Source organism: Rhipicephalus microplus, chromosome X (genome assembly GCF_043290135.1).
Source record: "Rhipicephalus microplus isolate Deutch F79 chromosome X, USDA_Rmic, whole genome shotgun sequence".
Lineage (NCBI taxonomy): Eukaryota > Metazoa > Arthropoda > Arachnida > Ixodida > Ixodidae > Rhipicephalus > Rhipicephalus microplus.
Genome location: NC_134710.1, coordinates 325,067,640 through 325,094,183, shown reverse-complemented (window position 1 = coordinate 325,094,183; position 26,544 = coordinate 325,067,640). Strand labels below are relative to the sequence as shown.

The 26,544-nt window shown below is 45.4% G+C and overlaps 1 protein-coding gene and 5 non-coding genes across 6 annotated transcripts; all 6 read right to left on the bottom strand.

Annotated features, from left to right (window-relative positions):
- Positions 1-7,742: 7,742 nt before the first annotated feature.
- LOC142777240 (uncharacterized) lies at positions 7,743-10,043 on the bottom strand. The gene has a single exon (XM_075881568.1). The coding sequence runs from the start codon at positions 10,034-10,036 to the stop codon at positions 8,771-8,773; it is 1,266 nt and encodes a 421-aa protein (XP_075737683.1). The 5' UTR covers positions 10,037-10,043; the 3' UTR covers positions 7,743-8,770.
- Positions 10,044-11,142: 1,099 nt separating this feature from the next.
- TRNAP-UGG (transfer RNA proline (anticodon UGG)) lies at positions 11,143-11,214 on the bottom strand. The gene has a single exon. It is a non-coding gene; the product is annotated as a tRNA-Pro (tRNA).
- Positions 11,215-12,307: 1,093 nt separating this feature from the next.
- TRNAP-AGG (transfer RNA proline (anticodon AGG)) lies at positions 12,308-12,379 on the bottom strand. Its single transcript has one exon. It is a non-coding gene; the product is annotated as a tRNA-Pro (tRNA).
- Positions 12,380-13,436: 1,057 nt separating this feature from the next.
- TRNAP-AGG (transfer RNA proline (anticodon AGG)) lies at positions 13,437-13,508 on the bottom strand. The gene has a single exon. It is a non-coding gene; the product is annotated as a tRNA-Pro (tRNA).
- A 777-nt stretch (positions 13,509-14,285) lies between these two features.
- Positions 14,286-14,357, bottom strand: TRNAP-UGG (transfer RNA proline (anticodon UGG)). The gene has a single exon. It is a non-coding gene; the product is annotated as a tRNA-Pro (tRNA).
- Positions 14,358-15,420: 1,063 nt separating this feature from the next.
- Positions 15,421-15,492, bottom strand: TRNAP-UGG (transfer RNA proline (anticodon UGG)). The gene has a single exon. It is a non-coding gene; the product is annotated as a tRNA-Pro (tRNA).
- Positions 15,493-26,544: the final 11,052 nt, after the last annotated feature.

The following is a 26,544-nucleotide window of genomic DNA, read 5'->3' as shown; positions in this document are numbered from 1 at the left end:
CTTCACCCGTCTAAACAAATTCGTGCGACTGCACCTTTCCCAGTTAGACCCCCACACAAATATTGCAAACACCCGATGTAATTTTTGCACATTGACCCAGGAACAGTACAGCACTTGCATCACATATCACAGCTTAGACACAAAAAAGCAGTTGCATTTAGTAGCCCTAGCAAACATGGACAGATAAGTTGCATTCCACCTATTCACTGTTTCTTCAATTTCTTTCGTTTGCTGTGTCCAATATTCGTCAGTACTTTTGTATGACTCGAGCGGTACTCCAAGATATTTAACTGGCGTTCTTGTCCATTTAATGGCTGCGAAAAATTCTGGTGTTGAAGGCCAATATCCATGCCAGAAGCCGAGGCATTTACCCCAGTTTATGTGGCTTCCTGTAACTTCGGCGAAATATTTAGAAACTCTGATTGATTCTTCAATACCGACATAGGTAGTGCTACAAATCGCAACATCATCAGCGTATGCGAGTAGTTTGACTTCTGAAGATTGTACTCTAAACCCATTAATGATGTCATTCTGCAATATCGACTGACATAAAGTTTCAATATAGATGCAAAACAAAAGTGGACTAACAGGGCAACCTTGACGCACTGAGCGATCGATTCTTATGGGGGGGCCCAATGTCTTGTTGATAATTAGTCTCGTACTACCGTTCCGATATGCCATGGCTACTCCGTCAATAATTATCTTACCAACATTAATGTGCTTCAATACTGCAAACAAAAGAGCGTGGGAAACGCAATCAAACGCTTTCTCCAGATCCAGCTGGAGTATGGCCACACGAGCATGACAGGTGTCAACACATTCGAGCACGGATCGCATTTTATGAACGTTTGTAACTATGGACCGACCTTTTATTCCACACGTTTGGTGTGGACCGACGATATCTTTTATTACTGACTGAAGTCTGGCCGCCAAAATTTTCATTAATATTTTGTAGTCTACGTTTGTCAGTGCGATTGGCCTGTACGCTGTGACGTGCCTGAGCTTTTCAACCTCGTCTGTTTTCGGAATCAGAACGGTACGCGATTCACCAAAGGATGGTGGTAATTTCTTTTCCTCATATGCCTCATTAAAAACGCCCGCAAGTATTGAAGACAATTCGCTTTTAAAACATTTGTACCACTTGGCAGAAAGACCATCTGGTCCTGGAGATTTCCCAGGATTTAACTTATCAATCGCCCGTTCAACTTCAGATGCAGATATAGATAATTCCAAAGCGTTTTTCACTTCCTCACTCACTTGCGGCATGAGTCCTAAATATTCGTCTTTAAATCTTTCTAGGTTTGCCTGTCTACACGCAAAAAGGTTTTCAAAATGACTTGAAAATACGGATAAAATGCTGTCCGTATCAGTTACTTCGTGACCATCCTTCTCTATTTTCTCGATATGATTCCGTCGAGCGTTCGTTTTCTCCACCCCTAACGCTCTTTTGGTTGGCGTCTCTCCAGCCGCTAAAGCCTCGGCCCTAGCACGGACGAGTGCACCGCGGTAGCGTTCCTCGTCATGCAGTGCAAGTTTCTGCTTAATATTGCGTATGTCAATTTTATACTCTCCCGGTTGTCTGCACTCCAAGTCTACTAGTCTTTCCAAAGTCTTTCGGAGTTCTTTTTCTTTCTTTTTCCTTTCATAACTCAATGCGCAAGAACGATCAATAGCTTTTATTTTTATTTGCTGCTTGAACTCTTCCCATTGTTCTGCAAGTTTAGCTCCATCATCCATTTTTATTTCATTGATGCAGTTCATAACCTGATCTAAGAAACATTCGTCAGTGATCAAAGTGGAATTCATCTTCCACAGCTCCCATGAAAAAGTTCCACCTTGTGTTTTCTCTCCCATATCACATTTAACTAAACAATGATCGCTAAAGTGTATTGGGTAAACAGCATATGTCTTGCAGTGGGCTATTAATTCAAGCGACACGTAAATGCGATCAAGGCGCGCATGGCTATTCCCCTGAAAATGTGTGAAACGCACCTCCCGCGTTCCCTCCATACAGCTGCCCACGTCTTCTAACTCGAATTGAGTAACTACGTCCGCTAGCGTCCTACTACTTTTATCGTAATTGGCGCGTCCATTTGCTCGATCTCGCCCATTGAGGACGCAGTTAAAATCACCAAGTAATACAGATTTCCTTTCCAAAGTGAAGTGCTGCTTTAGGCTTGAAAAAAAAGTGATCGCTCCTCACAAATGGTTGGTGCATAAATACACACTATACGCCACTGACATTCATTAAATACAAAATCACAGGAAACCAATCTACCAGATGGGCAAGCGAAGGTATCTTGCACTACCAGACCCGGTAACTTCTTAATGAACAAAACGCAGCCTGCAGACGTGCCTATTGCTTGACTTACAACTGCGTGGTAACGCGCCGTAAACCTCAGCACCATGCCCCGGGTCTCCTCCTCACCGTCTACTTTTGTTTCTTGTACAGCTAGTACATCCAGATCATGATCCACAAGTAGCCTGTACACTTGGCTCTGTTCCCGCTTGGCGGCGAGACCTCGAACATTTAACGTTGCCACTTTAAGTTTCGGTGCAACAGCCATGTCTACACAGTAAAGAAGTTAGCCCGGGGCATGATGCTTACCTTCGGCGTCTAGCATAGAGCTAGACATCTTCGGAGCCTCCAGGTGGGCCCGTGCCACTGGAGGACAAAGGTGGCCAGTGATTGTCCGATATCGGGTTGGGACGCAGCCTTGTGCTGCTGCGTCTGAACGAAGTCGCCTTCGCAGGTGGCCCCTCTTCTTGCTTTTCGCTGGACGCCTCACGCCGTCCTGCAGACTGCTCGCGGGGTCTTTCGCTTGGCGCCCCACCACTGATACTCTCGCACGACACTGGAAGTTCGGTTAATTCCACCGGCTCAGGCTCCTTCGATGAGGTGCTTGTAAAGCCTTCTTCGGTTTGGCCGGCTGGCTCTTGAGTAACCACCTCCTCAGATGCTATGTCTGCTTTGGCTGTTGGTTCATCACCACCAGTCGGTGTAACTGTACCTGTTGAAGGTTCAGGGTTCACCGCGTCGCCTGCGCCTTTCGCCGCGTCTTCAGCCTCGGTCACGTCCATCACCAACTCTGCTGTGTCGTCACCTTCGGCTGATCCGATAGCCGATGCGTACGTGCGCAAGCACGCATCTTCGCTGTGGCCGAACCGCCGACAACGCGAGCATCGGGGTACCTTACACTCTCTTCTAACATGGCCGGTACCTTGGCAGCGCAGACACTGCATTGGCCGACCAGGTGCAACCACAAGTGCCAGTTCACCAGCCACCCTGATTTGATGGGGGAGATCTTCAACCTTCACGCCACTCTTGAGCTTAAGAAGCACAGTCCGTGTGGTTGAACCCTTGTCGCTGACACCTTGAACACGCCAATGCTTCCTTGTGACTTGTACGACCTTCCCATAAGCCGCCAACGCCGTTCGCACGTCTTCATCGTTGACGCCGTACAGCAGCCAATGAAGACGCAGCCGCACCTGCTGATCCTGGGGGTCTACGATGATGCAGCATCGGCCCTTGACTTTCAACTCCTTCACATCCAGCAAGCGTTTCGTAGCGTGCGCGTTGTTCATGGTGACTGCCCAGACATGATTTATCTGGTAGGCCCCCAGTGCCAACACCTCCGGCAGCAGTCCTGTAGGTCCGAGCGCGTCTCGGAAATCTTCGACTCGATACGGTCTGCCGCGCACATCACCGTGTAAAAACACGGTGTTTTGCGCGACGCGTCCCTTGGGCAGTGGTGGCAAAATAATCTCATATCCTGCGTCTTGGTCTTCGGTCATCCTGTTACCGCGGCTAGTATGTGCCGCAAACGCCGCTCCTACGAAGCACATGATTCTTGCGTCCGACGCGCGTGAGTGCCGACGAAAGAATGACCCTAGACCAACGAGCCAACACACGCAAATAAACATTAATGAGGAGAACAATATTTTAGCTAAAAGTGAATTATCCCTACTAAATTTCAAATCTGCCACCCTCACCAGTAAAAGACACTTGGGAAACCAGGAAATGCGCAAAAAGAAAATGTGGATGGTGACGCCAACCTTGCTTCATGCTCCATATGCCCTACTTTTAAAAAAAATTATAAAACTGAAAAAAAATTTTGGGCTCGTCCGGGATTGGAACCCGGGACCTCTCGCACCCTAAGCGAGAATCATACACCTAGACCAACGAGCCAACACATGCGAAGTAACACTAATGAGGAAAACAGTTTTTGTTAGAAGTTGTTTACCCCTAAAAAAAATTCAAAACTGCCACAGTCACCGAGAAAAGACGCTCGGGAAAAAGGGAATCGCGCAAAAGGAAAATGTGGATGGCAACGCCAACCGATCTTATCCCTTCAAACGCTCTACATTTGAAAAAAACATTAAAAACTGAAAAACACAACAGGCTCCTCCGGAATATGAACCCAGGACCTCACGCACTCTTAGCGAGTATCATACCCTTAGACCAACAGCCAAAACATGCAAATTAACACTAATGAGGAAAACACTGTTTTTCCGAGAAGTAAATTAGCCCCAAAATATTTCAAAACCGACATCTCCACCGGGAAAGACGCTCGGAAAAAGATGAATTGCGCAAAAGGAAAATGCGAATGGCAACGCCAACCTAACTTCATGCTCCCAACCCACTAGATTTTAAAAAATTAAAAAAACTGAAAAAGCCATCGGGCTCGTCCGGGATTGCAACCCGATACCTCTCACACCCTAAGCGATAATCATACCGCTAGACCAACAAGCCAAATCATGCAAATAAATACTAATGAAAAAAACAATATTTTAGCTAGAAGTAAATTACCCATACAAAACTTCAACGCCGCCGCCCTCACCGGTAAAAGATGCTCGGGAAACGAGCAATCGCGCAAAAGAAAAATGTGGATAGCGATGCCAAACTACCTTGAAGCTTCAAACGCCCTATTTTATTGAAAAAAATATATAAAATTAAAAATACACCCGGCTCGTCCGGGATTTGAACCCGGGACCTCTCGCACCCAAAGCGAGAATCATAGCCCTAGACCAACAAGCTTTTTTTTTTTTTTTCTTTATTGCCGGCTTCGCACAAAAGAAATACAATTTACGATCACATTTAAACAAGTTTAAAAAAAAAACACCAGCCTGGCTGTGACTGGTTTCATTTAAAACTGCTTCATTGTAGCCAACACATTCAACAACGACACCCATTCGGGTCTTTCTTCTCTGGAAGATAACACGTCTCTTATGTATACAATACTTTCCGTGAAGTATTCATGCGCACATCGGGCATCTTTATCTACGTGTCTTACTGCCATTCTAGTTCGCCACACGCTGTGAAGCACAAGCAACATAAACATATCATAAGGCACACCATCCTCATTTTCTACAGCCAAGAATCTAATACCGTGTGGTGTGATAGGCAAGTCCTTTTTCAAAGTACGCTGCAGAATGTCCCACAGAAAAACAGCATCCCAGCAATCAAGAAAAATGTGGTTGACAGTCTCGGGTTTCTTACAGATAAGGCAGTCCATCGACCACGGAACAAAGAAACCCTTTTCTTGTAACCATGGTTTTACGGGCAATGTTCCGCTGTGCAGCTGAAAAAAAAATGTCTTTGCACTTGCGCGTACGGTCATCATTTTCACTCTCTTCAATACGTCACGTTCAGCACCAACCTGGTATACTGATCTGTAGATAGGCTGAGGCAGCATTACGTCACGTAAATCTCTGTAAAGACGTTTTCTCTTTACAACAGATAAATATTCCATTGAAAATCTCACTTTCAGTATTTCATATGCCATTATAACTTCTCTTAAATATCCGCGTAGGTTACATTTCACAGGCATACTTGATACCACATAATCAGGAATCTTATTAGAAAGTACAATTTGTAGAAATGTTCTCACAAACGGATTACATTGGTCGCGTAAAAAAATATATCTAGACACAATTTGCTTAAGGAAGAGGTGAGCCAATCCTAAACCACCATTTCTTAGTGAATGAAATAAGTTTGTTCGACTCGTACGCTCCCAAACCGACCCCCAAACAAACACAGCTAAGACTCGATGCAATTTCTGCACATTTGCTCTTGACATAAATAGGAACTGCAGAACATACCATACTTTGCAAACAATGAACCAATTGCATGCAGTCGCTCTAGAAAACATAGAAAGTTCCCTACCACCCCAGTTTCTTGTCTTCTCACGAGTGCTCTCACATATCTCTTTCCAGTAATCATCCGTGTTTTTATAATGCTGGAGGGGTACTCCGAGATACTTCGTCGGTACAAGTGACCAGTTCATATTTGCAAAGTTTTGTGGGGTGGTCTCCCAAGAACCATGCCACAAGCCTAGGCATTTGTCCCAGTTTACTGCACTGCCTGTCATCTTGCAAAAATAGGCCACATGACGTATCACTTCACTGACACTTTCCTTATCGCTACAAAACACGGCGATATCGTCAGCATATGTTAGCATTTTAACTTCACTGTTCATTAGCTGATACCCTTTTATTGTTTCATTGCTAATAATCTTCATGCAGAAAGGTTCCATATATATTGCAAATAATAAAGCCGAAATGGGATCACCTTGCCGCACACCGTTTGTCACTTGAAAGCTTTCAGTAAGTCGCCCATTAATTACAATACTCGTAAAGCACTCTCTATAGGCCATTTTTACCCCTTCCAAAATGACAGACCCTACATTAACATATTCTAATATCAAAAAAAGGATATCATGATTTACACGGTCAAAGGCTTTTTCCAGATCTAATTGCAACATTGCAACCTTGCCACCAAACACATCGCAACTCTCCAGCACGCTTCTCGCTACATGAACATTTGTATTTATTGTGCGTCCTTTTATACCACAAGTCTGGTGTGGTCCAACTAGTATTTTCATCATCCTTTGCAACCTGCCTGCAAGAACCTTCATAAACACTTTATAGTCTGTGTTGGCTAAACTGATTGGTCGGTACGACTTGACGGACAATAATTTTTTGGGGTCGTCAGTTTTCGGTATGAGTATTACGTGCGTCTTTTTAAATGAGCCGGGCAGAACCTTTAATCTTATAGCCTCCGTGAAGACACGATGTAAGGCAACAGAAATAACACCTTTAAAAGTCTTGTACAATGCGGCACCAAATCCATCAGGTCCCGGTGCTTTGCCAGCCGCTAGGTCATCAATAGCCTTTTCTATTTCGGACACTTCAATCGCTATCTCCAGCTGCTCTCTCTCGTTATCAGAGAGCTTTGGTATCAAATGCAGAAACTGAGCCTCAAACCCTTCCTCTGCCTTCACTTTTCGGCCAAGTATGCCTCGGAAATATTCGACAAATACTTGCTCAATTGCTGTCGCTTCACGTACAATACCGCTATCAGTTGCAATCGCTTTGATTTCATTTCGCCTGGCGTATCTTTTTTCATCCCCAAGTGCACGCTTTGTTGGTGTTTCGCCGAGAGATAATTTTTCTGCACGTGCCCTTATCACCGCCCCTCTATATTTTTCAATGTCAATTGCCTCCAATTGGTTTTTCAACTGCCTTATTTCTTTTGTGTACTTTCCTGGCATTTTACTTTCTAGACTCAATGCGAAGTCTAACTGACATTGCAAATCTTTTTCTTTTTCCTTTTTGGCTCTATGTAACACACCAGATCTTTCTATGGCTTTCATCTTTGTCACCTCCTTAAAACGCTCCCAGGCTTCAATCACGTTCGCTTGAGGCTCAGCTAACATTTTGTTAATGGAATCCTGCACAGCTTCAACGAACAATTCATCTTTTAATAATAAGTCGTTTAATTTCCACACATCCCAGTTAAAGCGTGTCTTCTTCTGTTTATACCCTATAGTGAACATTACTAAACTGTGGTCACTGAAAGACACACTTTTTACTTCATAATTCGAACATACTCGCATTAACTCTACTGACACATAGGCTCTGTCTAGCCTCGCATGGCTTTCGTTCTGAAAGTGTGTGAAGTGCTCTTCTGCAGAGAGCACATCACCAACATCTTCGAGATGACAATCTTGTACAATAGTGCAGAGTAGCGTTGCACTTTGGTCTTTTATGGCTGCTTTTTTTGCTCTGTCCTGAGGGTTGCAAACACAATTAAAGTCGCCGAGCATAATGACAATCCTGCCACAGCTAAGAAAAGTCTGTAAATTCTCAAACAATAATTTACGTTCAACTTCTTTGTTCGGTGCGTAAACACAGACAACTCGCCATTTTTTATTATTATATGTAAAATCGCAAACTATGAATCTCCCAGTACTAGACACAGTTACAGTCTCCTCAACTATACCAATAGAATTTTTAAGGAACAGTGCACAACCCGCCGACATTCCAACGGCATGAGACACACACACATCGTACCGGGCTCTAAAAGGGGACACCATTCGGTCAGTCTGATCTTGCCCTTCAACTTTTGTTTCCTGAATGGCAATAACATCGAGATCACGTTCCAGCATCAAACGACTTAATTGATACTGCCTTCGTCGAGCGGCAAGTCCCCTGACATTGAGAGTCGCAACTCTCAATTCTGCTTCGACGCTCATAGCCATTAGGACGTGAATGGCCGTCCCGGCCACATGGTTCTCACCTCTGATACTCCTTTATCACCATCAGGTCCAAGGTTCGATATGGTCTGATAGGTCCCCTTTCTTTTGATCACAAAAGTAGAGCGCCGCGCACGTTTCACGCAGCACATTATGCACACTTCACCACTGCGCTCCATTTGTTGGTGCTTCCGCCGGGTCAATACTTGTGTCACTTAATCCAGACCCCCACCTTACGGGGGCTTTTGATCTGAAGGGGGCCCCGCTGAAGGCCCCTTCTGTTGTTGATCTGTCAGTCGCTGATGCAATGTCTGCTGATTCGGCACTGGTTGCTGCTGCGGCAGTTGTGTCTGTTGCACCTGGGTTGGTGGGAGGTTCTCGGCTATTCGACGTTCGCTGAGGATGTTAGGTGCCGGTCTACGGCGCACGTTCATCGCCTTGGCCGGTGGTTCCTCCACTTCTTTCGTTGTAGCAGCCTTCTTGCCTTCCGCCTCTTCCCTGGGCCTTTTACATGTATTTGACGTGTCCATGTTTTCCGACATTTCTTCCTGTGCTGCAAGCGCCGTTATATCTTGTGTGTTCCTCGTGGATTGCACGTCTTTTGTAGAACCCTTGTCTTTGTTAGACGTCGTCTCAGCACCTGTGGGGCGTGGCGTAAGGGGCGTCAACTTGGGTTTCGGTTCCTCCCGACGCGCCCCTATCAGCTCTTCTGCTTCAGCCTCGTCCATGTGATGCTCGGAAAGTTCTTCGCCTCCCGCGGGCCCTGCTACACTTGCATATGTTCTCATACAGCCGCTCTCATTATGCCCAAAACGCCGACACACTGTACAACGTGGGGCTCGGCAATCCCTCCTAATATGACCTGTTCCGCGGCAACGCAGGCATAACGGTGCTCTTCCCGCGACGACAACTAGCGTGAGGTCTCCGGCAATCCGCAACTGATGTGGGAGGTCATCCACCGTGAGGCCAGCTTTGAGCCTAATGCTCACCACTCGCGTCGAAGAGCCTTTGTCGGTGCATCCATACACGCGCCAGCGCTCTCGCACTATTTCGTTCACCTTGCCATAAGGAGCCAACGCTGCCCTCACCTCGTCGTCAGGAACGTTAAACAGTAGCCAGTGTATCTTCAGCTTCGTATCCTGGTGGTTAGGGTCGATAGTGATACAGCGCTGGTTCTTCACCACAATGTCCCCAGCAGCGAGTATTCTCTTCTTGCCCTCCTCGTCCTTGAAAGTGATGGCCCAAACATGATTCATTTGGTACGCCCCCAAGGCAGCAACCTCGGGAAGCAAAGCCAAACGAATAAGAGCGTCCCTGAAATCCTCAACGCGATACGGCCGCGCCTTGATATCAGCGTGCAAAAAGACAGTATGCAGCGTTGAATCATTTGATGGCAGTCGGGGCAAAATAATCTGATAATCCTGTGACGATTCGTCCATGTTCCTGGTACCACGACCGAGCTGGGCCGTTGATGCCGCTCCGATATCGCCGGAGCTCATGCCGCCACGTCCGTACACTACGGTGGCCGGAAGTGGAATCCCCTAGACCAACAAGCCAACAAGCGCAAATAAACATTAATGAGAAGAACAATATTTTAGCTAAAAGTGAATTACCCCTACTAAATTTCAAATCTGCCACCCTCACTAGTAAAAGACACTTGGGAAACCAGGAATCGCGCAAAAAGAAAATGTGGATGGTGACGCCAACCTAGCTTCATGCTCCAAACGCCCTACTTTTAAAAAAAATTATAAAACTGAAAAAATCTTGGGCTCGTCCGGGATTTTAACCCGGGACCTCTCGCACCCTTAGCGAGAATGATACCCCTAGACCAACGAGCCAACACATGCGAAGTAACACTAATGAGGAAAACAGTTTTTGCTAGAAGTTGTTTACCCCTAAAAAATTCAAAACTGCCACAGTCACCGAAGAAAGACGCTCGGGAAAAAGGGAATCGCGCAAAAGGAAAATGTGGATGGTAACGCCAACCAATCTTATCCCTCCGAACGCTCTACATTTGAAAAAACATTAAAAACTGAAAAACACAACAGGCTCCTCCGGAATATGAACCCGATACCTCTCGCACCCTTAGCGAGTATCATACCCTTAGACCAACAGCCAACACACGCAAATTAACACTATTGAGGAAAACACTGTTTTTCCAAGAAGTAAATTAGCCCCAAAATATTTCAAAACCGACATCTCCACCGGGAAAAGACGCTCGAAAAAAGAAGAATCGCGCAAAAGCAAAATGCGAATGGCAACGCCAACCTAACTTCATGCTCCAAACCCACAACTTTTTAAAAAATTAAAAAAAACTGAAAAAGACATTGGGCTTGTCCGGGATCTCAACCCGGGACCTCTCACACCCTAAGCGTTAATCATACCTTAGACCAACGAACTAACACATGCAAATAAACACTAATGAAAAAAACAATATTTTAGCTAGAAGTAAATTACCCATACAAAACTTCAAAACCGCCTCCCTCACCGGTAAAAGATGCTCGGGAAACGAGCAATCGCGCAAAAAGAAAATGTGTATGGCGATGCCAAGCTACCTTCATGCTTCAAATGCCCTACTTTATAAAAAAATATAAAAAAACAAATTGGGCTCGTCCGGGATTTGAACCCGGGACCTCTCGCACCCAAAGCGAGAATCATACCCCTAGACCAACGAGCCAACTTTTTTTTTCTTTATTGCCTGTTTTCGGCTCACGTAAACAATACACATATTAACTGATAATTACACAACACAATCCAAAACATTGTAAAAACCGTGGCTCAAACGATGTGGCCACGCATCTGTTAAAATGTTTTTATCGTCGATAGTAATTCGACGCGCGGCAACCATTCTGGGGGGAATTCCTGCAACTTTTGTTCGTCCACAAAATTTCTTATATACTCTTTGAAGTACTGGGTGGGTGCTCGTGCATCTACATCAAAGTGCATGGCTGCCATCCTGGATTTCCAAATGCTATGAAGAGCCATAAGCATTATCATATCATATGGGGTACCATCGTCACTTTGTATTTGCAAATAGCGGATGCCATATGCATCAATGGGGAAGTCTTTTTTGATCGTGCGCTGGAGCACGTCCCAAAGAAAGATAGCATCCCAGCAATCAATGAATACATGCTCAATTGTCTCCTCCTTTCTGCATATTATGCAATGCGTGCCCCAAGGAACGTAGAACCCTTTTGCAGCCATCCAGGTTTTGACGGTCAGCGTACCGGTATGTAATTTTAAAAAGAAATTCTTAGCACCTGGCAATATTTTCATCGCCTTGACGCGCTTTAGTACAGTGTGGCCATCGCATACATTGTAAAGGGACCGATACAAAGGCACTGGTGAAAACACATCACATAGGTCCTTGTACAACCTTCTTCGTCGGACTTGACTCAAGTATTCAAGTGAAAACCGCACTGACAGAAACCTACAAGAAAGTACAACTTCGCGGAGAAAGCCATAAACACCACCAGGTACGCTGCAGGTTGATACAACCATGTTAGGCAAGTGTTGCCCCAGGCGAAGTTGACAGACAGTGCGAAGGAAAGACCAACGAGCCAACACACGCAATTAAACATTAATGAGGAGAACAATATTTTAGATAAAAGTGAATTATCCCCACTAAATTTCAATCTGCCACCCTCACCAGTAAAAGACACTTGGGAAACCAGGAATTGCGCAAAAAGGAAATGTGGATGGTGACGCCAACCTAGCTTCATGCTCCATATGCCCTACTTTTAAAAAGATTATAAAAACTAAAAAAGTTTGGGCTCGTCCGGGATTTGAACCCGGGACCTCTCGCACCCTAAGCGAGAATCTTACCCCTAGACCAACGAGCCAACACATGCGAAGTAACACTAATGAGGAAAACAGTTTTTGTTAGAAGTTGTTTACCCCTAAAAAAATTCAAAACCGCCACAGTCACCGAGAAAAGACGCTCGGGAAAAAGAGAATCGCGCAAAAGGAAAATGTGCCCGGCAACGCCAACCGATCTTATCCCTTCAAACGCTCTACACTTGAAAAAAACATTAAAAACTGAAAAACACAACAGGCTCCTCCGGAATATGAACCCGGGACCTCACACACCCTTAGCGAGTATCATACCCTTAGACCAACAGCCAACACATGCAAATTAACACTAATGAGGAAAACACTGTTTTTCCAAGAAGTAAATTAGCCCCAAAATATTCGAAAACCGACATTTCCACCGGGAAAAGACGCTCGGAAAAAGAAGAATCGCGCAAAAGGAAAATGCGAATGGCAACGCCAACCTAACTTCATGCTCCAAACCCATTAGATTTTAAAAAATTAAAAAAACTGAAAAAGCCATCGGGCTCGTCCGGGATTGCAACACGGGACCTCTCACACCCTAAGCGATAATCATACCGCTAGACCAACGAGCCAACACATGCAAATAAATACTAATGGAAAAAAACAATATTTTGGCTAGAAGTAAATTACCCATACAAAACTTCAAAACCGCCACCCTCACCGGGAAAAGATGCTCGGGAAACGAGCAATCGCGCAAAAGAAAAATGTGGATAGCAATGCCAAGCTACCTTGAAGCTTCAAACGCCCTAATTTATTGAAAAAAATATATAAAATTAAAAATACACCAGGCTCGTCCGGGATTTGAACCCGCAACCTCTCGCGCCCAAAGCGAGAATCATACTTCTAGACCAACGAGCCAACTAGCGCAAATAAACATTAATGAGAAGAACAATATTTTAGCTAAAAGTAAATTACCCCTACTAAATTTCAAATCTGCCACCCTCACCAGTAAAAGACACTTGGGAAACCAGCAATCGCGCAAAAAGAATGTGGATGGTGACGCAAACCTAGCTTCATGCTCCAAACGCCCTACTTTAAAAAAAATTATAAAACTGAAAAAATCTTGGGCTCGTCCGGGAATTGAACCCGGGATCTCTCGCACCCTAAGCGAGAGTCATACCCCTAGACCAACGAGCCAACATGTGCGAAGTAACACTAATGAGGAAAACAGTAATTTTGTTAGAAGTAGATTACCCCTAAAAATTTCAAAACTGCCACAGTCACCGAGAAAAGACGCTCGGGAAAAAGGGAATCGCGCAAAAAGAAACTCTGGATGGCAACGCCAACCTATCTTGTCCCTCCAAATGCTTTACATTTGAAAAAAAACATTAAATCTGAAAAACACAACCGGCTCCTCCGGAATATGAACCCGGGACCTCTCGCACCCTTAGCGAGTATCATACCCTTAGACCAACCGCCAACACATGCAAATTAACACTAATGAGGAAAACACTGTTTTTCCATGAAGTAAATGAGCCCTAAAATATTTCAAAACCGACATCTCCACCGGGAAAAGACGCTCGGAAAAAGAAGAATCGCGCAAAAGGAAAATGCGAATGGCAACGCCAACCTAACTTCATGCTCCAAACCCACTACATTTTAAAAAATAAAAAAAACTGAAAAAGTCATCGGGCTCATCCGGGATTGCAACCCGACACCTCTCACACCCTAAGCGATAATCATACCCCCAGACCAACGAGCCAACACATGCAAATAAACACTAATGAGGAAAACAATATTTTAGCTAGAAGTAAATTATCCATAAAAAACTTCAAAACCGCCACCCTCACCGGTAAAAGATGCTCGGGAAACGAGCAATCGCGCAAAAGGAAAATGTGGATGGCGATTGCAAGGTACCTTCATGCTTCAAACGCCCTTCTTTATTGAAAAAATATATAAATTAAAAAAGAAGGCAGGCTCGTCCGGGCTTTGAACCCGGGACCTCTCGCACCCAAAGCGAGAATCATACTTCTAGACCAACGAGCCAACAAACGCAAATGAAGATTTATGAGGAGAACAATATTTTAGCTAAAAGTGAATTACCCCTACTAAATTTCAAATCTGCCACCCTCACCAGTAAAAGACAATTGGGAAATGAGGAATCGCGCAAAAAGAAAATGTGGATGGTGCCGCCAACCTAGCTTCATGCTCCAAACGCCCTACTTTAAAAAAATTATAAAAACTGAAAAAAACTTGGGCTCGAACGGGATTTGAACTCGGGACCTCTCGCACCCTAAGCGAGAATCAAACCCCTAGACCAACGAGCCAACACATGCGAAGTAACACTGATGAGAAAAACAGTATTTTGTTAGAAGTTGTTTACCGCTAAAAAGTTTCAAAACTGCCAAAGTCACCTAGAAAAGACGCTCGGGAAAAAAGGAATCGCGCAAAAGAAAAATGTGGATGGCAACGCCAACCTATCTTGTCCCTCCAAACGCTCTACATTTGAAAAAAAAAACATTAAAAACTGAAAAACCCTACAGGCTCCTCCGGAATATAAACCCGGGACCTCTCGCACCCTTAGCGAGTATCATACCCTTAGACCAACAGCCAACACATGCAAATGAACACTAATGAGGAAAACTCTATTTTTCCAAGAAGTAAATTAGCCCTAAAATATTTCAAAACCGACATCTCCACCGGGAAAAGATGCTCGGAATAAGAAGAATTGCGCAAAAGGTAAATGCGAATGGCAACGCCAACCTAACTTCATGCTCCAAACCCACTACTTTTTAAAAAATTAAAAAAACTGAAAAAGACATTGGGCTCGTCCGGGATTGCAACCCGGGACCTCTCACACCCTAAGCGATAACGATACTCCTAGACCAACGAGCCAACACATGCAAATAAACAATAATGAAAAAAACAATATTTTAGCTAAAAGTAAATTACCCATATAAAACTTCAAAACCGCCACCTTCACCGGTAAAAGATGCTCGGGAAACCAGCAATCGCGCAAAAGGAAAATGTCGATGGCGATGCCAAGCTACCTTGAAGCTTCAAACGCCCTATTTTATTGAAAAAAAAAATATAAAATTAAAAATAAATCGGGCTCGTCCGGGATTTGAACCCGGGACCTCTCGCACCCAAAGCGAGAATCATACCCCTAGACCAACGAGCCAACAAACGCAAATAAACATTAATGAGGAGAACAATATTTTAGCTAAAAGTGAATTACCCCTACTAAATTTCAAATCTGCCACCCTCACCAGTAAAAGACACTTGGGAAACCAGGAATCGCGCAAAAAGAAATTGTGGATGGTGACGCCAACCTAGCTTCATGCTCCAAACGCCCTACTTTTAAAAAAATTATAAAACTGAAAAAAAAAATCTTGGGATCGGCCAAGATTTGAACCCGGGACCTCTCTCACCTTAAGCGAGAATCATACCCCTAGACAACGAGCCAACTTTTTTTTTCTTTAATGAATGACATTATCACCAGTAAAGCACACAGAACAAACGAGCCAACACATGCGAAGTAACACTAATGAAGAAAACAATGTTTTTGTTAGAAGTTAATTACCCCTCAAAAATTTCAAAACTGCCACAGTCACCGAGAAAAGACGCTCGGGAAAAAGGGAATCGCGCAAAAGGAAAATGTGGATGGCAACGCCAACCTATCTTCTCGCTCCAAACGCTCTACATTTGAAAAAAAAACGTTAAAAACTGAAAAACACAACAGGCTCCTCCTGAATATGAACCCGGGACCTCTCGCACCCTTAGCGAGTATCATACCCTTAGACCAACAGGCAACACATGCAAAGTAACAATAATGAGGAAAACACTGTTTTTCCAAGAAGTAAATTAGCCCTAAAATATTTCAAAACCGACATCTCCACCGGGAAAAGATGCTCGGAAAAAGAAGAATCGCGCAAAAGGAAAATGCGAATGGCAACGCCAACCTAACTTCATGCTCCGAACCCACTACATTTAAAAAATTTAAAAAAACTGAAAAAGACATCGGGCTCGTCCGAGATTGCAACCTAAGACCTCTCACACCCTAATCGATAATGATACTCCTAGACCAACGAGCCAACACATGCAAATAAACACTAATGAAAAAAACAATATTTTAGCTAGAAGTAAATCACCCATATAAAAATTCAAACCCGCCACCTTTACCGGTAAAAGATGCTCGGGAAACCAGCAATCGCGCAAAAGGAAAGTGTGGATGGCGATGCCAAGCTACCTTGAAGCTTCAAACGCCCTATTTTATTGAAAAAAAATATGAATTTAAAATAAATCGGGGTCGTCCGGGATTTGAACCTGGGACCTCTCGCACACAAAGCGAGAATCTTACCCCTAGACCAACGAGCCAACACACGCAAATAAACATTAATGAGGAGAACAATATTTTAGCTAGAAGTGAATTACCCCTACTAAATTTTAAATCTGCCACCGTCACCAGTAAAAGACACTTGGGAAACGAGGAATCACGCAAAAGAAAATGTGGATGGCGATGCCAACCTAGCGTCATGCTCCAAACGCCCTACTTAAAAAAAAGTTTAAAACTGAAAAAAACCTGGGCTGGTCCGGGATTTGAACCCGGGACCTCTCGCACGCAAAGCGAGAATCATACCCCTATGGGCCGAAATCACTCGAACTCATACTCAAAAATATTTTCTTTAACAGGACTCACTCAGAATATATCTGACCAAACTATTACTCACCCTAGCTCATTTAGAATTCACACTCACGGTTTGATCAGAGTCTTAGTGAGACCGAGTGAGTCGACTTATGAATGTTTGCCGACCTTCTAGCTATATGTATGCTAATGTGAAACTCTGAGAAATGCTAAGCATGTGGTGTTTTGACAGAGATTTCCTCGATGAGGCACTGTACTAGCACCAAGCTTGAAACTGTTGATTTCCGCTCCGTTATAGCGTCGCCGGAAAACTGCGTAAAAATGTGCCTCGCTTTAACCTACGGTGAAGGAAAGTGGAAATTTAAGGGCTCATTTTTTTTTTATACACTATGTTGTTACGGGGAGGACATATTCTCTTAGAGCCTATCGAGCTAAACCTGCACAGAGCACACAGGATTGTAGGCCAATAGAGCAGCTCGAGAGTTCAAACCAGTATACAACAACGTTATCATTTTTCCTCTATATTAAATGTCATTGCCGTGCCAGTGCGACACCTTACGCACAGGTGCGATAATTAGCTGTTAATTAAATGTCATTACCGTGCGACACCTTACGCATCTTTCGTGTTTGAATTCGCAGCTGTGGTTCATTATGAACCACATGTATAAAAAGCAGGGCAAACGCACGTTAAATACGTATGTATTAGTTGCACAGTGAATCTGAAATGCAGTGGCATTGTTCATGTTCTGATTCAATAATTTTCAGACAGCGTGAATCGAACTATTGTCGCAGTTTAAAGTGAGCCTTCCTACTCGGTTCGCGCTGCACAGAAAATGTGGTCTTGGAGCACAGCATTTGTGCGAGTAACAATATCTGGGGTTTAGCGTCCCAGAACCAAGATTTGATTATAAAATAAGATGGAAGTTTAAGCTTTTAAGCGATAACTATGCATGAAAATTACTTTGTTTGCATTATACCCAGGCGTATTTCTTGCTCAGAACTCGCACATACATTGCGCTCTATACGACATCTTCAGTGCAGCGGGAACCGAACAGAAAGGTACACTTTAAATTGCGAGAACATTTCAATTGACGCTGTCTAAAAATTATTGAATCATAACAATAACAACGCCACCACATTTGATGTTTATTTATTGTGCAACTTTTATAAATGCCACGAACATGCATTTGCTCTGCTATTTATACATGTGATTCCTTGCTGCGAATTCAAACTCGTAAGGTGATTTGATTGATTGATATGTAGGGTTTAACGTCCGAAAACTACCATATGATTATGAGAGGCGCCTAGTGGAGGGCTCCGGAAATTTCGACCATCTGGGGTTCTTTAACGTGCACCCAAATCTGAGCACACGGGTCTACAACATTTCCGCCTCAATCGGAAATGCAGCTGCCGCAACCGGGATACGAACCCGCGACCTTCGGGTCCGCAGCCGAGTACCTTAGCCACTAGACCACCGTGGTGGGGCAACTCGTAAGGTGCATAAGCTTTCGCACGAAATGGTTCATTGTAGAGATAAACATACAACAATGTACACCATGGGCACGCGCGATAGCGTAGCCACGAGCGAAACGTGGCGAAAACAGGATGCAAAGTGTATTCGACCCGCCGGCCAGGCAGACTGGAAACAGAAATTTACTAGTGAAACCAATGCGCGTTACATCCATCCTTAACTGCAGCAAGCATATCATGCTCAACGCTTGGTGGCGCTGACCTCAGTTCAAGTGAGCCGAGGCCCCGCATCGGAGCGTTCGAGTTAAAGCTGCTGACAGCTGTACATTTTGGTTAATACAATATTGTTTAAACGGCCGTGACAGCTTCACGACGCTTATGTGACGTTGTTTGTGTGATTCATGAAATGCTACAGACGAAATACATGTCCTGAACATTCATGTTGCCACGTTTAGTTTGTATTCTATATACACGCACGACATTTGAGGCACATTTTAGCAAATAGCAAGGTAATAGAACGATTAATATGACATGACTATGGAGCTAATTTATATACTTAATGACTTACAAGACATGCACGTCCTGTTACTCACATAATAAGTTGTAATTCTAGGTACGTCTCTAATGTCACGCTCTGCCACTTTAAGTTTACACCAAAATATTACAACGGCCACGCGATACCAACAAGACTGTGCTCAAAATTTTCATGCTGACTCGTCCTTTGTATTTATATTGAGTGATTGATTGATCGATTGATATGTGGGGTTTAACACTCCAAAACCACCACATGATTATGAGAGACGCCGTAGTGAAAGGCTCCGGAAATTTCGACCACCTGGGATTCTTTAACGTACACTGAAATTGGAGCACATGGGCCTACAGCAATTTCGCCTCCATCGAAAATGCAGCCGCTGCAGCCGGGATTCAATCCCACGACCTGCGAGTCAGCACCCGAGTACCTTAGCCACTAGACCACCGTGGCGGGGCAGGCAGGCAGGCAGGCAGGCAGACAGACAGACAGATAGATAGATAGATAGATAGATAGATAGATAGATAGATAGATAGATAGATAGATAGATAGATAGATAGATAGACAGATAGATAGATAGATAGATAGATAGATAGATAGATAGATAGATAGATAGATAGATAGATAGATAGATAGATAGATAGATAGATAGATAGATAGATAGATAGATAGATAGATAGATAGATAGATAGATAGATAGAAGTGGCCCAAGTACCTTTTGGTTGCGAAGAAAGGTTTCACATTTAAAATGCGAAGCCGTCTTGACAAGTTAAAAGCAGCGCTTGGCATGTGTCTATCCTGCAAACCCTAACAGATGCATTATGGTATCGCCATCTAGGAAACGTCCAGAAATTCGAATAACGAACGCGAAAATACTCCACCTAAATTACTCATTATGTTGAGGAGATCCGTCTTAGTGTCACATCGCTTCCTGCCCTGTACGCCATAATTATTTTTTAGCGATTAACGAAGTACCCACAGTGCGTCCGTAAATTAGCATGGGAGGTTAAGATTGATTGATTGATTTGTAGGGTTTAACGTCCCAAAACCACCATTTGATTATGAGAGACGCCGTAGTGGAGGGCTCCGGAAATTTTGACCACCTGGGGTTCTTTAACGTGCACCTAAATCTGAGTACACGGGCCTACAACATTTCCGCCTCCATCGGAAATGCAGCCGCCGCAGCCGGGAATCGAACCCGCGACCTGCGGGTCAGCAGCCGAGTACCTTAGCCACTAGACCACCGCGGCGGGGCATGGGAGGTTAAGATGGTTTGACGAATATGACATGCTGGTCAAGACATGAATAATGTCACATTGTCGTCGCGCACTCCACTGAGCACTTTCCGCCAGACGGTAGCACATACCGGTGGGTGAGTATGTGCCACTATTATGCGTGGATGAGCCACAGGTGATTGACACTTGGTGTCTACCCAGGAACGACGAGAACACACATGGGAAATTTCAACGCATGAATGTTAAGAAAAACCTGACATCGACAGCGTTGACCCGACGAATTCAAAGAATAAATGCCATTGTCTGAGCAGGAATTGAACCCAAGCATTCTGCTGGGCAATCAAGCATTCTACCACAGAGCCACACCAGGTCTCACAACTACCTTTCAAAAAGGCACTAATGTTTATGAGACGCCGATTGTGGTTCCTGTGCTGGCTATTCAATTTTATAAACATTGCACATGTACTCCTATGCTGCAATAGTCACGTCGATTTAACATCAGATGTAGTTAGCTGCCATGTGCAGTTAATTTATGTAGCAGTTTCCAGGCCTACCACCCTTGCGAGCAGAAGTGCTTCATATCAGATTACCGCCTCTGGTGTTAGTAACACTCACGTCCTGACACTCATATATATCCCACTTTTCTTTCTTCAGGTTTACATTACGTTGGTTCTAATAGCTTCACCTATACATTCCTTGGCATTATTGTCTGTTAGAGGTCATTAAAATTGTGTCAAAACACGGGAAAACGAGCCCTTAGGTATACACTTCTTTCCTTTATATATATATATAAATATATAAATATATATATATATATATATATATATATATATATATATATATATATATATATATATATATATATATATATATATATATATATATATATATATATATATTGTAAAGAAGAGAAATAAGTACTCCGGCGCAGAGGCAGCAGCATCGAGCGTGCAGCAGAGGCTCGAGCTCGTGAATTGCGGCTGGTGCATCGCCTTACAAGCATCAACCTTTCTGCTCAATAAATCTTTATAATTGGGGGAGGTGCAGGGTACCGTCCCCTATACCTTCCCGCTACCATCCTGGAACTCCGTTCTCGACGGCTGCCTCGTGCTATGCCGGACGCCAATCAGCAGACGCTTCCATCTCCTCTGGCCACCTGTCCAGGCAGTGTTCCTCGGCGGGAGCCTCCAATTTTCAGCGAAACAAATGACAACGACGTTGACAATTGGCTCTCGACTTTCGAACGGGTGAGCGCTTTAAACAGATGGATGGACGCGGACAAGTTGACACGTGTGTCGTTCTACCTCGTGGGTGTAGCCAGCCTTTGGCTTAGAAACCACTAGTCAGACGTCCGAACGTGGCCGCAATTCAAAACGTCGATTGTAGCAGTCTTTGATCGACCTGCCGTCCGAAAACTTCGTGCCGAGCAACGTTTACGCACACGCGCACAAGAAACGGGCGAAACCTTCACTAGTTACATAGAAGACGTCGTCGATTTGTGCAGACGCATGAACGCCGCAATGACGGAAGCTGAAAAATGTAAGCGCATCCTCAAAGGGATTGACGACGACGCTTTTCATATGCTCTTGGCGAAAAGCCCGACCACGGTTAACGACGTAATTAGCCTGTGCCAAAGCTACGATGAATGGCGCAGCGAGTTCTGACAAGACGTCCTCCAGCGCACGATTTGGCATCACTGTCTAGTGTGATCAATGGTCATAACCAAGCGTCACTAATAGCCGAAATAAAAGCATTTGTCCGCGAAGAAGTCGCACGACAGCTTTCTTTGGTGCCCTTCACACCACAACCTACCACAACTTTACCGTCGTCTCTTCGTGGCATTATTCAAGGAGAGGTCGCCGACGCCCTACCAGCTGCTCGTGAGCATAATCTTGTGGCTGCTCCTCTCACCTACGCCGCGGCTGCAGCCATGCCAACTTGCAAGGCGCCTGCACCTCCGTTCCAGCCTCGCGCGAGCTATCCCCACCTCCAGTTCACTGGATCAGCACTAACACCACCAACCCGTGGTGCACCCTCGACATTCGCCCGATATGTTACGCATGTCGATACCCCGGACACGTCGCAAGGTATTGCCGCCACCGGACGCATATCACCGATGGAATCCGCCGTGAGTCTTTCTTCCCGCTTGACTCCAACGCGCAATACGGTTCCTCCACTCCAATACCAGACCGCTACCAGGACGACCGCCGCCCTTGGTCGGGACGTCTCCGCTCACCCTCCCCACGCCGCCGCTCGCCTTTTCCTATGCGTCGACGACCCGCGCCTAACGAGAAGGAAAACTAGACGACGCAGTTCCTGAGGCAAGAACTGCGCAAGTTTCGGTTTGCCCAAGTCCTCATTTGTCACCTACCAATGTTATTGTTGTGTTCGTCGAAAATATCCCTACTGTCGCTCTTGTAGATACCGGTGCAGCTGTTTCTGTTATCGATGCTGGATTTTGCCGCTCAATTCGTAAGGTTACGACGCCTTTCTCTGGATTATCGCTTCCCACAGCCAGTGCTCAACCTGTTCAACCGACCGCAGTATGTACAGCCCGCGTAACAATTCCGGACGTTGTGTATACAATAGAGTTCATGGTTCTTTCCTCGTGCTCGCACACTATTATCTTGGGATGGGACTTTTTGTCGCGTCATAACGCCGTAATCAACTGTGCTAGGGCTGAGGTTGAATTTTGCTCACTGGATGACCGAGCGTCCATCGACACCCAGTCTGCCGCTAAACTTGTCGTTAACGACGACACCTACATCCCTACATGCTCTTTTACGTTCGTACCAGTTTCATGCAACGCCATATCCGACGGCACGGTTTTCTTCACACCATCTCCAATATTCGTCGCCCGAAGAGCCCTCCCCCTGCCTTTTGCTGCTCTCTACCTTTTAGAAGGCTCAACCACAATGCCAATTTATAATCATGCGTCGTCGCCTTTATCCCTACTTTGTCACGAGTGCCGTGGCCACGTCGAGACAATCAGTTCTACCAGAATTATATCCATCCCTGATGAGGTGCCTTCTACCTCCGTCTGTTAACTTGCTGTCGTCTCCGCGGCTGACCCAACGTCGGCAAACATATTTCAACCATTTATCACTCAAGATTTGACATCTTCGCAGCGTTCACAACTCCTCACCATCCTTGAGTGCTACCTCCATTCTTTCTACGTCGCACAAACATCTCTCGGCCGTGCCTTAGCAGTAGAACACCACATCGACATCGGGTCCCACTCACCGCTGCGACAACGACCATATCGCGTGTCCGCTACAGAACGCCACGTCATTGCTGACCAAGTAGACGACAAGCTTCGCAGAGGCGTTATTCAACCTTCACAGAGCCCATTGGCGTCTCCGGTAGTCCTCGTCAAAAATAAAGACTGTTCTATTCGTTTCTGTGTCGATTTCCGGCTATTCTACAAGATCACGCTGAAGGATGTCTATCCACTGCCACGCATTGACGATGCTTTCGACAGTTTACAGGGTGCCGAGTTCTTTTCCTCGTTAGACTTGTGGTCAGGCTACTGGCAGGTGCCGATGGTGGAGGCCAATCACCCCAAAACCACTTTTGTCACGCCAGACGGCTTGTATGAATTCACCGTCATGCCCTTCGGACTTTGCAATGCACCTGCAACGTTCTAACGAATGATGGACAGCATATCCTGCGTGGACTAAAATAGAAGATATGCTTGTGTTATCTCAATGATATTGTGGTCTTCGCCCCTAGCTTCGACACACACTTACATCGCCTTCAGAACGCCCTTACTTGCTTGACTAACTCCGGTTTGCAATTAAACCTTAAAAAATGTCCATTTGCCATGCGTCAACTGAATATTTTGGGCCACGTTGTTTCCAAGGAAGGCATCCTCTCAGATCCCGAGAAATTTCAAGCTGTTACGGCGTTTTCTAAACCTGTCACCATCAAAGAACTTCGAAGTTTTATCGGCGTGTGTTCGTACTTCCGGCGATTCGTCCGAAACTTTGCCTCTTTTATATCCCCTCTCACGCAACTTTTCGGCAACTGTTAAGACTTCTTATCGTGGTCCCCTGCCTGTGACGAGGCTTTCACCACCTTGCAACGGCTCCTCGCTACGCCACCTATTCTACGCCATTTCGATCCTGAAGCTCCAACTGAAATCCACACCGACGCCAGTAGTGTAGGCCTGGGTGCTGTGCTCGCACAGCGTAAACCGGAGCATCAGGAATACGTCGTGGCATACGCTAGTCGCACACTTGCCAAGGCTGAGAGCAACTACAGCGTCACAGAAAAGGGGTGTTTGGCCATTGTGTGGGCCCTTGGAAAGTTTCGCCCATATCTATACGGTCGTTCTTTTGACGTCGTGACCGACCACCACGCGCTGTGCTGGCTTTCGACGATAAAAGACCCATCTGGCCGTCTCGATCGCTGGGCGTTGAAAATTCAAGATTATGACATAGCGTGGTTTATCGGTCAGGACGGAACCATGCTGACTCCAACGCCCTTTCCCGTTCCCCCTTTCCCAGGATGCCACAGCCGACTCTGTTTGCGATCCCACATTGTCATCTCTTGACTTTGACACCATTGCTATCGAACAACGCAATGACCCATGGACTGCGTCTCTTCTCAATCATCTCTCCGACACTTCCAAACTCCCAAAGACGAGAACGCTTCGGCGCCAAGTTCCACCCTTTTCGATACGTGACACGCTTCTCTATCGACGCAACTACGCACCAGAGGGACGCAAGTGGCTGCTCGTCGTTCCACGAACCCTGAGGTCACAAATTTGTTCCTCTTTCCACGCTGACCCGCAATGTGGCCACGCAGGAGTCTTCAAGACCTACGAAAGGCTTCGACATCGTTACTACTGGCGTGGTATCTATACCTTCGTCCACAATTTCGTCCGCTCTTGTGCCGAATGTCAGCGCCGAAAGTCTCCACCGCACGCCTCCGCCGGTGAACTGCAGCCTTTACCATGCCCTTCCCGACCCTTCGAACGGGTCGGAATAGATATTTATGGGCTCCTTCTATTGACTCCGACTGGCAACAGGTGGATAATAGTTGCTATCGACCACCTAACGCACTATACTGAGACCACTGCTCTTCAAACGGCTACAGTAAAGGAGGTTGCCACTTTTCTACTGCGTCATTTTGTGTTTGTCATGGAGGCCCTCAAGAACTCCTCAGTGACCGTGGCCGCGCCTTCTTGTCCGAGGTCATTGAACAATTGCTCGCTGAGTGTGCTATTGTACATCGCACATGTACCGCTTACCACCGTCAAACCGATGGGGCTACCGAGCGCTTTAATCGTACTCTCACTGACATACTATCTAAGTATGTGACGCCTGATCACTCTAACTGGGACTTAGTTCTCCCATTCATTACATACGCCTCTAATACGGCAATGCAAGTGACAACAGGTTTCTCCCCTTTTCACCTCCTCTATGGCCGTCACCCCTCCCACACCATTGACACCATCCTGCCCTATCGACCGGACGCGGCCTACCAATCTTGGATGCCACCAGACACGCAGAAGAATGTCGCCAGTTAGCTCGTTGCTTTACCTCCGATTACCAAAACCGGCAAAAAGCAATTCATGATGCCCAGACCTCAGCTCCCGTTTTTCTTCCGGGTGCTCTTCTGTGGCTGTCAGTGCCGCATCGCACACCTGCGCTCTCTTCCAAACTTCTGCCAAAGTACGATGGGCCATATTGTATTCTAGAACAGACTTCTGCAGTAAATTACCTCATTGAGCCTCTTGCGAGGCTCATTGAGCCTCTTCGAGCCTCTTCGACCGTCAGATTTGCGACGTCGCTACCGCGAGGTTGTACACGTCCAGAGACTCAAGCAGTACCATGGTTCTACGCCGCCTGCACAGGACTAAGTCGCCAGGATTGCTCTTTTTTTTTCGCGGGGCCATTGTAAAGAGGAAGTACTCCGGCGCAGAGGCAGCAGTATCGAGCGTGCAGCAGAGGCTCGAGCTCGTGAATGGCGGCTGCTGCATCGCCTTACAAGCATCAACCTTTCTGCATAATAAATTTCCTTTATAATATATATATATATATTTATATATATATATATATATATATATATATATATATATATATATATATATTCTTTATTTATTAACACGAGAGTCTCGTACTCGCAGACTTAGTGGACTATTGGTCAGCTGCCCACTCGTAACAAGTTCACGTGCTACGTGACGCCAAACGGGCTCAAAAGAGTGTGCCACACTCGCAGCCATGGCTACTCGTGGCTCTGACTGACACTCCCACTTTTAATTCACATATAAACCCTATAAAGTGGCGGGGGAATAGCTGTCGTGATAGCTCAGTGGTAGAGCATCGACCGCGTCATTCGAAGGTCGCA